At 44.5% G+C, this 12,194-nt stretch overlaps 1 protein-coding gene across 3 annotated transcripts in view; it reads left to right on the top strand.

Moving 5' to 3' along the window:
- Positions 1-12,194, top strand: part of CDKAL1 (CDKAL1 threonylcarbamoyladenosine tRNA methylthiotransferase) — a 685,215-nt gene that overhangs the window by 10,317 nt on the left and 662,704 nt on the right. For 2 of the 3 annotated variants that reach the window (XM_048839973.2, XM_048839974.2), the window contains one exon: positions 8,669-8,835. In XM_048839973.2, the coding sequence (XP_048695930.1) occupies positions 8,669-8,835 (167 nt within the window). Of the gene's footprint in view, positions 1-8,668; positions 8,836-12,194 lie in introns of those variants that run through there. The other variant, XM_075125356.1, reaches the window with a different exon arrangement.

Raw genomic sequence — 12,194 nt, 5'->3', positions numbered from 1 at the left:
TGTTAATTTGAACGATTGTACTGCATAGTTCTGATTGATTACCGTTGAACTCGCTTGAGTACGAGTAATTTTACCAGGTGTCCTATATTCAGCATAGGGAAATATGGTCACCCTATATAAGTGGCATTATAAAATTGTGGTTATCTTTTGAGTTTGTATATAGACTAGTTTTTTGAGGTGTTGAATTTGCTTGTCTGAATTGTATTTACCGAAGGGTTTGATTAATTTGGCAGTTACAGCTTCAATGTCATGTGTTAGTATTGTTGTCCTGAATAGACTAGGTTGCCAGCCACTATGAGCTCTTTCACAGAATTCGTGATGAATGTGTTATTTTCCTTTTGTACTTGTTGATAGCCCATGTGATCGTAAGTAGTATAAAAATATGTTAAGAATCAGACATGAGCTTTAAGCCAGAAAACTAGATGTTACTTGGTATGCCCAAGTATTGAATGTATTGCTGAAATGTGGTTGACTTACATTTCTTATGTGCAATACTTAAATACAGTGGGGATAAGATAAGGGTTAGTTTTCACTCTTACCCTTACGTTTTTTGGCTTTAATCTTAAACAAGCAGAAATAAAGGGAGAGAAATCATATGCAGGTTTATGAGTTGATACCATGGACCCCTTGCTGTTCAAGGGTCTGATCTTGCAAATCTTTATATGAGTAGTTTTATGGATTCTAGTGGGACCACTTGCAGGATAAGGTCCAAATTTGTACTTGATCTGTTCAGTTCTATACTGCTGGAATAAATAACCATGCATACCACACAGTGCATTGGAGAAATCTTGTTTCCCATGGCCAGAGACTTAAGGGTTTTTTTGTTTTGTTTGTTTTCGTTGGTTTTTCTTTTTTGACTCAATAGACCAGTGACCCCAAGACTATTTACCTCGTGCCCTCCCCAACCCCTCTCTGCATTCCCCCTGAGCTGTGGCTGGGAGTGGACCGTGGCTCTGGGGCGCGGGACGTGGACGGGGTAAGGGGGCTGGCAGCCGGGACCCTGGGCCAGGAGAGGAGCTGGGTGGTGCCTCCCCCGGCGGGAGCTGGCCTGGGCCCCAGCTGCGCCCCCCTGAATATTCTGCCCCACAGTTTGGGGACCTCTGCAATAGACTGATTTATTTAGGAGCATTTATGTTCTGTATCGGTTGGTCTTTGTAAGCTATATTGAAAAATCTTTATAAAATGTATTTGGAAGGTGGAAAGTGGTAACCATGGACAGTTACTAAAATTACAGTTTCTTTTTAGAGGCACTTGAATATGGTGATGGGCACAGTATAAGATTTTGTATTTAAAGGAGGTAACAATTTTGAGGGTCTTCTAATTGCAGTGGTTAAAACCCATATTTCAGCAGGTGGATGGAGTGAACTTTGTGTTCCTGAACATAGAGATCTGCAATGAAAAAATTGACAGCGGACTCATAACTAGGGCTCTACCAAATTCACAGCCATGAAAAACACGTCACGGACCGTGAAATATGGTCTTCTGTGTGCTTTTACCCTAAACTATACAGATTTCACAGGGAGACCAGCATTTCTTAAATTGAGGGGTCCTGACCCAAAAGGGAGTTGTGGGGGAGGGGCGCAAGGTTATTTTATGGGGCCCACGGTATTGCCACCCTTACTTCTGCTCTGCCTTCAGAGCTGGGTGGTTGGAGAACAGCAGCTGAAGAGTGGCAGCTGCTGACTGAGGGCTCGGTTCTGTAAGTAAGGGTGGCAATACCATATCATGCCATCATTACTTCTGCACTGCTGCTGGTCGTGGCTCTGCCTTCAGAGCTGGGTGACTGGCCAGCAGCCGCCGCTCTCCAGCTGCCCAGCTCTGAATGCGGCGCCGCCACCAGCAGGAGCAAGGGTAGCAGTGCAGCAACCCTCCCCCACGACTCCTTTTTGGGTTAGGACCTCTACAATTACAACACCGTGAAATTTTGGATTTAAATACCTGAAATGTCGTCTTTTTAAAATCTTATGACCGTGAAATTGACCACAATGCACCATGAATTTGGTAGGGCCCTACCCATAACCTGTTGGTGTCCCTCAACATTCCACTGCGATTTGAGAAGTAAGAGTTTGTCCTTTTCTCTTGTTCTTTTGCTCCCTGGCTTGTCAGGATGGGAGAGCACCATGGGGCTGCTGCGATCGATGTGGAGTACTTTCCTGCTAAATGTGGATTGTCCGACTAGCATAATTCTGGTTGTTACTGGAGAATGCTACTATGGATCTGGTCTCATTCAGAAAGGAGTTATAATGACCATGCTGGAACACTGCTTCCACATTTTACTTGTCAAGAATAATCCTCAATGTGTATGGGGGTGGGTGGGCGGGCAGGCAGAGAAAGGGAGAATGAAGATTGTTGTGAAGCTTCAAAGTTAAAGATTCTATGCCAGATTGAGTGCTGTAAATCTGTTCTATAGAACGGCGTCAATTTGTGTAACAGTTAAATGTTTAAATACAAAAATTCCAGGATGCTTCAAGTTGGGGCTGGTGTTGGTTGTGAGCATGGTCGGGTTTTCTTTCTTCTCCTGCGCTATCATAAACATGGGTTAAGAATGCCACTCCATCTTTTTCTCTGGGTTTCTCTGGACTGATACTTTATGTTTAAACATACAGTAGGACTTAGTGGTTTTCTTTTGGACTCTTACATATAAAAAAACCCTGTTAAATTTTATCCTAGTAGATGATAAAACATATTTATCTATAAAGGTTCATAAATGCCAGTTCAGGATTGTTTTTTCCATTAAACGAGACTTCTCTTTTTCCAAGGAACTGTGGAGAGTTTGCTTACAGTTTATGCTAACTCAGTAGATTAAATGACATTAAGCTATTACACTACTAGATTATTACTCCTTAGTTTTTTTTTTAAAAGATAACTGAATATTGGTATGTATGTTTGTTCAAGCCAAACTTACTTCAGGTTGAGGCCTTGTATAACCAGATCATGACTCAGGCCTTGATCCTGAAAAAGCGCTCAAGTGCTAAATTTACATATATGAATCATCCAGTGAAGCCAATGGAACTGTGTATTTGTCTAAGGCCTGGTTTACACTACGAGTTTAGGTCGAATTTAGCAGTGTTACCTCGATTTAACTCTGCACCCATCCACATGATGAAGCCCTTTTTTTCGACTTAAAGGGCTCTTAAAATTGATTTCTTTACTCCACCCCCGACGAGGGGATTAGCGCTGAAATCGGTCTTGCTGGGTCGAATTTGGGATAGTGTGGACGCAATTCGACGGTATTGGCTTCTGGGAGCTATCCCAGAGTGCTCAGTAGTGACCGCTCTGGACAGAGCTCTCAACTCAGATGCACTGGCCAGGTAGACAGGAAAAGGCCTGCGAACTTTTCAGTCTCATTTCCTATTTGGCCAGCATGGCGAGCTCACCTGCACAGGTCACCATGCAGAGCCCATCAGCGCAGGAAACCATGCAGTCCCAGAATCGCCGAAGAGCTCCAGCATGGACCGAACGGGAGGTACGGGATCTGATTGCTGTATGGGGAGACAAATCCGTGCTGGCAGAACTCAGTTCGAAAAAACGAAATGCCAAAACATTTGAAAAAATCTCCCAAGGGCATGAAGGACAGAGGCTATAACAGGGACCCTCAGCAGTGCTGCGTGAAAATTAAGGAGCTCAGGCAAGCCTACCAAAAAACCAGAGAGGCAAACGGCCGCTCCAATTCAGAGCCCAAGACATGCTGCTTCTATGATGAGCTGCATGCCATTCTAGGGGGTTCAGTCACCACTACCCCCAACCCTGTGCTTTGACTCCATCCAAGGAGTGGGAGTCAACACGGAAGTGGGTTTTGGGGGCGTGGAAGATGATGATGAGGAGGTTGTAGATAGCTGACAGCAAGGAAGCGGAGAAACTGGTTTCCCTAACAGCCAGGATCTGTTTATCACCCTGGACTGGAGCCACTACCCCCCGAACCAGACCCTGAAGGTGGAGAAGGAGCCTCTGGTGAGTGTACCTTTGTAAATATTATACATGGTTTAAAAGCAAGCATATTTAATGATTGATTTGCCCTTGAATTTGTGGCCAGTATAGCTACTGGAAAAGTCTGTTAACGTGTCTGGGAATGGAGCGGAAATCCTCCAGGGAACATCTCCATAAAGGTCTCCTGGATGTACTTCCAAAGCCTTTGCAAAAAGTTTCCGGGGAGGGCAGCCTTATTCCGTCCTTCATGGCAGGACACTTTACCACGCCAGGCCAGTAGCACGTAGTCGGGAATCATTGCAGAGCAAAGCATTGCAACGTATGGTCCCGGTGTTTGCTGGCATTCAAACAACATCCGTTCTTTATCTCTCTGTGTTACCCTCAGGAGAGTGATGTCATTCATGGTCACCTGGTTGAAATAGGGTGGTTTTAGTAAGCGGACATTCAGAGTTCCTGCTGGGCTGTTTGCCTGTGGCTGAACAGAAATCTTCCCTGCTTTTAGCCATGCAATGGAGGGAGGGGTGAAGCCATCATCCCAGAGAATTGGGTGTGTGTATGTGCGTGTGTGGTGGGGGGTTAGTTGGGTTTCTGCTGCATGTTAACCCGGAAACCACAACCCCTCCTTTTAAATTGCCAACCTATTTTAAATGGCCAACCCAACGGCTACTTTGTATGGGAAATGGGGGCGCTGCTGTTTGAAACCATTCCCACATGTTATGAAGGTTAAAGAAGCCAAAAGAGCGTGGCTTACCATGGCTGCCTGCAAGCCGAATTCTGTTGCACGGCCCTGCATGAGTGATCTCTCACACCAAACTGGCATACCCTCAATAAGAGGCAAAATGCGACCTTGTAATTAAAACACATGTTCTGTGTAATGTTAACAGCAAGGTTTACCGTGGAAGAGTGTACCCATAGTTCTATAAAATGTGTCTTTTTAACTACCACTTTCCCTTTTTTTTCCCTCCACCAGCTGCATATGTTTCTCCTTCCCAGAGGCTAGCGAAGATTAGAAGGCGAAAAAAACGCACTTGCGATGAAATGTTCTCTGACCTCATGCTGACCTCCCACACTGACCGAGCACAGCAAAATTTATGGAGGCAGACAGTCTCCGAGTGCAGGAAAGCACAATATGAACGCGAGGAGAGGTGGTGGGCTGAAGATGATAGGTTGCGTCAGCTTGCTGACAGAAGGCAGGAATCAATGCTCAGGCTGCTGGAGGATCAAACTCATATGCTCCAGCGTATGGTTGAGCTGCAGGAGAGGCAGCAGGACCACAGACCTCTGCTACAGCCCCTGTGTAACCAACCGCCCTCCACTCCAAGTTGCATAGCCTCCTCACCCAGACGCCCAAGAATGCAGTGGGGGGCCCTCCGGACACCCAGCCACTCCACCCCAGAGGATTGTCCAAGCAACAGAAGGCTGGCATTCAATAAGTTTTAAGTTTTAAACTTTTGAAGTGCTGTGTGCCCTTGTCCTTCCCTCCTCCACCACCCCACCCGGTGCTTCTCTCCTCCACCACCCCTCCCGGGCTACCTTGGCAGTTATCCCCCTGTTTGTGTGATGAATAAATAAAGAATGCATGAATGTGAAGCAACAATGGTTTATTGCTTCTGCAAGTGGTGATCGAAGGGGGGAGGGCAGGGTACTTAGCTTACAGGAAAGTAGAGTGAACCCGGGGCTGGCGGGGTTTCATCAAGGAGAAACCAATGGAACTTTCACACCGTAGCCGGGCCAGTCATGAAACTGGTTTTCAAAGCTTCTCTGATGCGCACCGCACCCTCCTGTGCTCTTCTAAATGCCCTGGTGTCTGGCTGCATTTGTAATCAGTGGCCAGACGATTTGCCTCAATGTCCCACCCCGCCATAAACGTCTCCTCTTTACTCTCACAGATATTGTGGAACACACAGCAAGCAGTAATAACAATCGGAATATTGGTTTCACTGAGGTCTAAACGACTCAGTAAACTGCGCCAGCGGGCTTTTAAACACCCAAATGCACATTCTACCGCCATTCTGCACTTGCTTAGCCTACAGTTGAACAGCTCCTGACTACTGTCCAGGCTGCCTGTGTATGGCTTTATGAGCCATGGCATTAAGGGGTAGGCTGGGACCCCAAGGATAACTATAGGCATTTCAACATCCCCAACGGTTATTTTCTGGTCTAGGAAGTAAATCCCTTCCTGCAGGTGTTCAAAGAGACCAGAGTTCCTGAAGATGCGAGCGTCATGTATCTTTCCCGGCCGTCCCACTTTGATGTCTGTGAAACGTCCCTTGTGATCCACCAGTGCTCGCAGCACCATTGAAAAGTACCCCTTTCGGTTTATGTACTCGCTGCCTTGGTGCTCCGGTGCCAAGATAGGGATATGGGTTCCGTCTGTCGCCCCACCACAGTTAGGGAATTCCATTGCAGCAAAGCTAGCCGCTATGACCTGCACATTTCCCAGAGTCACTACCCTTGATTTTAGCAGCTCAGTGATTGCGTTGGCTACTTGGATCACAGCAGCCCCCACAGTAGATTTGCCCACTCCAAATTGATTTCCGACTGACCAGTAGCTGTCTGGTGTTGCAAGCTTCCACAGGGCTATCACTACTTGCTTGTGAACTGTGAGGGCTGCTCTCATCTTGGTATTCTTGCGCTTCAGGGCAGGGGAAAGCAAGTCACAAAATTCCATGAAAGTGCCCTTATGCATGCGAAAGTTTCTCGGCTACTGGGAATTGTCCCAGACCCACAACACTATGCGGTCCCACCAGTCTGTGCTTGTTTCCTGGGCCCAAAATCGGCGTTCCATGGCATGAACCTGCCCAATTGATACCATGACATGCACATTGCAGGGGCCCGTACTTTGTGAGAAGTCTATGTCCATGTCCTCATCACTCTCCTCATCACGCTGCAGTCGCCTCCTCGCCTGGTTTCGCTTTTGTTGCAGGTTATGGTATTGCATATCCTACTGGATAATGCCCGCGGTGTTTATAGTGCTCATAATTGTGGCGGTGATCTGAGCGGGCTCCATGTTCCCTGTGTGATGGCATCTGTGCTGAAAAAAGGCGCAAAATGATTGTCTGCCGTTGCTCTTACAGAGGGAGGGGTGACTGATGACATGGGTTTACAGGGTTGGCTTACAGGGAATTAAAATCAACAAAGGGGGTGGCTTTGTATCAAGGAGAAACAGAATGGCCCCCTCAACAATAGAACTCAAAACCCTGGGTTTAGCAAGCCGTTGAATTCATGGAGGGAAGGAGAGGGGGGGAGAAAATGAATACAAATAAATATAAAACAAATCTGGTCTGTTTCTTGTTTTGATCCACATCATCTGTCTTTATACATCTTAGGCTGGCAGCAGACGGTGCAGTACTACTGCTAGCCATTGTCATCTCCTGGGTGCTTGCCAGAAGATAGTGCAGTAGGACTGCCGGCAGGACTGAATCTCCATGAGACTAAACTTAAAAAGGGAAATGACCTGGCTGAGTCACTCCCATGTTTGCCCAGGTGCCCCTGACCGACCTCACCGAGGTTAGCTAAAAGAGCACCCAGGAGTACAGAGTTGATGGCTACCAATCATAATGCACTGTCTGCTGCCAAAAGGCAATGAGCTGCTGCTGTGTAGCAATGCAGTACTGCGTCTGCCAGCACTCAGGAGACATACAGTGACGGTGAGCTGAGCGGGCTCCATGCTTGCCGTGGTATGGTGTCTGCACGGGTAATCCAGGAAAAAAGGCGCGAAATGATTGTCTGCTGTTGCTTTCACGGAGGGAGGGAAGGGGTGGCCTGACCATATGTACCCAGAACCACCTGCGGCAATGTTTTTGCCCCATCAGGCGTTGGGATTTCAACCCAGAATTCAAATGGGTGGCGGAGACTACAGGAACTGTGGGATAGCTACCCATAGTGCAACGCTCCGGAAGTCGACTGTAGCCTTGGTACTGTGGACACACTCTGCCGACTAAATGCACTTAGAGCATTTGTGTGGGGACACACACAATCGACTGTATAAAAAGGCTTTCTAAAAATCCGACTTCTATAAATTTGACCTAATTTTATAATGTAGACATGGTCTAAGTGTTTGCAGAACTCAAGGCTGAGTTTTCACTTTCTTGAGATTGGTGCTCATAAGAGACGTGGTACTGATAGATTGTTTATTATTCATGGTAGGTACTTTAACCAAGATAATTTTGTTTTCTTTACATGTGTATCTTTACAGTTGTAAACTCAATTAAATGGATGCAATTAATCTATTTGAGTTAATTTTGGGAAATTGTTTTTGTTTTGATATGCATGATAAACTCCTCAGTTTGGCATTTCAAACTTAGATATATGTGGAAGAAGAAAAATGTAAAAGTCATCATCTACTCTTTCTGCTGTCCGAAATAACTAAGTTTCATTTAGTTTATAATAGGTTATTTTCCTAATACAAATACATGATCCTGATTCTACTTTCAGATGTCAAGTGGATCTTATTGTTAACTTAGTCCCATTCTTCAAATTCTGTCTCACCTGAGAATAGTTCCTTTGATTTAATTGGAATTATTTCATTCAGGAAGAGTTTGCAGGATCAGGTCAATAGCTTGTATAGGGTCTTACACAATAGAGGATTATTAGGTGCACTGTGAGGTCATGTATATCTTTCTCTATTGCATGTGTATCTAGAAAAGTTAGCAGACTTTTCTCCAAAGAGTGCACACGATCAACACTAATATCTGACAATAGAATCTGATTTTGAATTTAAATATTTCTGTTCTTGAAGATGCCTGCTGCTTGTGATTCACTGCTTGAAGATATTGAGGATATTGTGTCAGCACAAGATGTGAAACCACATGACCGACAGTTTGCACGAAAAAATGTTGTTCCTAAAGTGCGAAAACGCAGTTCACAAAAAAATGTTCAGGCAGATGATGATCCACCAAGCGATAGGTAAGTTCTTTTTTTCAAAAAAGCCCTAGTATGTACACACTTCCAGTTTTTTAAAATAAAAATGTAATGTGGCATTGCCACATAGCTTTTAAGTTGTCTTCAGATTTGGTTGTAATAAAAACGTTGCTGCTTTTATTAAGCATGCTGATAATTTGGGGCCAGAGTTTCAAAAATACTCGGTACTCCCTATTGTGACCTAATTGCTAAAAAGCTCAGCAGCTCCCACGGAAATGCCTGAATGAAGTGACCAGATATACAATATTGGCCAGCACCTTGTATTATTTTCAGAGATAGTTGCTGGATACTGAGAAGTTCTGACAATTTGGACTTTTCATTTAGGGTGTGTAAATGGGAGCTGAGCTCTTGAAAATCTCGCTCTTGGATTCTAGTGTTTTTTTGGGGTTTAGGGGTGGGGAAGTAGAATTTAAAATGTTAAAAGTGGTGACAGTTTACTGTTAAGTCTTTCAGATTACCTATTCAGTAATGGAAATAACTGACTGTTAAATGGCATGGAAGAGTATCAGCGTCAGATAACATAAAACTGATATTCTGTAGAAAAAATGTTGGTTGTAACAGGAAAGCTGATGCATCTATGCTTCTTCTTTCAAGAATAAAAAGAGGGGGTAGAAGTAGGTCTTTGCATTAAAGTATCCCTTCAAAGTAATTTTGAAATTGAACGTAAGTTTTTAGAAAGCGCTAAAAAGACTTCAAGATATTAGAAATTAGATATTCTGCCCTCTAGTCCCACTGCCAATTTTTGTGATTGTACATCATTTTCTTATTTTGTTTTTCTTTTCCCTGTTGCTACCTGTGAAGCCCACATAAACAATAAAAAATGAACATATGCAAAGTGCTATCAAATGCACTAAGGAAACAAGAAAATAATCCATTACCAGTCTTTAATCTTTTAATCCTGGAATTTACAGGAAACATCATTTTTGCTTTATGCTTTACAGTCTACTAGAGATCTGCTGAATTTCAGACGCATAAGAGCATTTTTTTAATCATAAAGTCTGTAGAGTTAGCCCCATTCAAAGACAGTAGACACATTGATTCCATCATATCAAGAACGTATTATTTGTTGCTGTATCAAGGATCTGCAGCTATCCATATTTAGTAGTTCTCTCTGTTGGCCACTCACCATTACTGTGTGGTTTTCGGTGTTTTTTACTCTGGTAATTTACGTCCCTACAAAGGATGACCTTTTTGGAGCTTTATGTCTGGGATTTAGCCACGGAGGTTTAAGGACTACACATGTGTGTTTGCTTTTATGCTAGGCCGTGACTACACTACAGAGTTTTGTCAGGAAAACCTGCCTTTTTCCTACAAAACAGTTAAGGTATGCACACTTCAGAGCTACTTTTGGCCAAAAACTCTGCTGTTTTCCTGACAAAATAAAACCACCTGGACGAGAGGCATAAAGCATTTTGCGGAAAAGTTAAAGCTACAAGGCGTCAGTGTACATACTGCTGTTTGTTTTGTTGACATAACTGATTTCCACCAGTATCCCACAATGCCTGCCCTGACCGCTCTGCTCACTGTTTGATCTCTGCTGCCCTGCAGGCGTGTGCCCCTCCCCTTTCAAAGCGCCTGGAAATATCTGACAGCTGAGCATGCTGCTCTGTTCTGGGAACAAAGAGCAAATCATTAACTTGAAATGCTCCTGTTCTCCCGGGCACTAGGAAAGCATGGGCAGGCAGACTTTTGCTGTCGGGAGTGTGGGGGCAGATTGCTGTGCTGCTTTGACATTCCTCAACATGGAGAGCTCACAGAGCTGCTCAGAATGCTGCTCCCGGCAGCTGAGGAGGCTGTGGGAGAACTCGGAGAGAATCACAGAACCATAGGCAGGCAGAGCGGGCTGCTTCTGCCAGGAGTGTAGGGAGAGACTGCTGTGCGGAGCAGAGTCAGGGGCTGATGTGTGTGTGGGGTGTTCCCCTCCCCCTGCCTCAGGATAAGTTGGTCAGCCTGCTGTCTCCCTTTCCCTCCACACACACAACTCTCTTCTTCCTCCCTCCCCACACTTCAGTTGAAAAGTTGACAATCTACTAGGAAGCCCATGGAATGATGGGATTGAGAAACCTGCATCATGTGACACTGCACCTGCCCCATGAGGCATTGCAAATCCTTCCCAAAGCATCCTGCAGCTAGTTGCACAGTGGGAAAGCTACCACTGTGCACTGCTCTCTGAATCGATGCAAGAGCTGCTCGTATGGATGCACTCTGCTGACACAAGGAGAATAGTGTGGACACGCAACAGCGGTTTTAATTGAAGCGGCATAACTTTTTCTGACAAAACTTTGTAGTATAGACAAGATCCTACTAATTTTCTGCAAACGGGCATGATTCTTATCCATTGGCCATTCTTGACTCCTCAGTGTTTCTTAGGGCTTGTCTGCACTTACAGTGCTGCAGTGGCGCAGCTGCAGAGCCTTTTTGAAGACACTACCTAGCCTTCTCCCATCAGTGTCGGTACTCCACCTCCCCAAGAGGTGTTAACTACGTTGACGGGAGAAGCCCACCTTCCTGAGCAATGTACATAGAGCTTCAGAGTTACAAACACCTTGGGAATGGAGGTTGTTTGTAACTCTGAACAAAACGTTGTGGTTCTTTCAAAAATTTACAACTGAACATTGACTTAATACAGCTCTGAAACTTTACTATACGGAAGAAAAATGCTGCAATTAAGGATCTTAATTTAAATGAAAAAAGCACAGAAAGAGTTTCCTTACCTTATAAAATCTCTTTTTAAACTTTCCCTTTATTTTTTTTAGTAGTTTACGTTTAACACAGTACTGTACTGTTTGCTTTTTTTATTTTTTTTTCTCTTCTGCCTGATTGCATACTTCCGGTTCCAAATCGGGTGTGTGGTTGACCGGGCAGTTCGTAACTCTCAGGGTGTACTGTAGTTATACAGACGTAAATTGGTAGTGTAAGCCAAGCCTTGAGATTTCTGTTCTGTTCTTCTAGTGGGCTCTTTTGTATCATGGCTGTACCTCTGCAGAGGCTTTATTCTGGAGCAACCTTTTTTAGCCCAATTATAAATCTTCAAATAAGCTGGCATGCCCTCTACTACAGTGGTACAAATCTGCCACAATAATACTTTTTTCAAAGTAGCAGCTTTTTAATTCTTTAATTAATTTTTTTTCTTTTTAATAATACATTTGTAGCTCAGAAAGGTTGGGGTACAGAGCTTTTCATCCCTACCTCACTGGTCAGTAGCGGCTCTGGATTAGTAGTGATGTCTGATAGGTAGCCTGTGTGGAGTGAGTTGAAGGCACATAGGTGAGGCAGCATGAGAAGCTTGCAATTTAGCTGTACCTATTTCATGGATAGATGACTTATTTTTAGTGCTGCCAGTC

The sequence above is a fragment of the Caretta caretta genome, chromosome 2 (assembly GCF_965140235.1).
Source record: "Caretta caretta isolate rCarCar2 chromosome 2, rCarCar1.hap1, whole genome shotgun sequence".
NCBI classification, from domain to species: Eukaryota; Metazoa; Chordata; order Testudines; family Cheloniidae; genus Caretta; species Caretta caretta.
The sequence above is the reverse complement of the archived record's forward strand: the minus strand, read 5'-3'. Positions and strand labels throughout refer to the sequence as shown.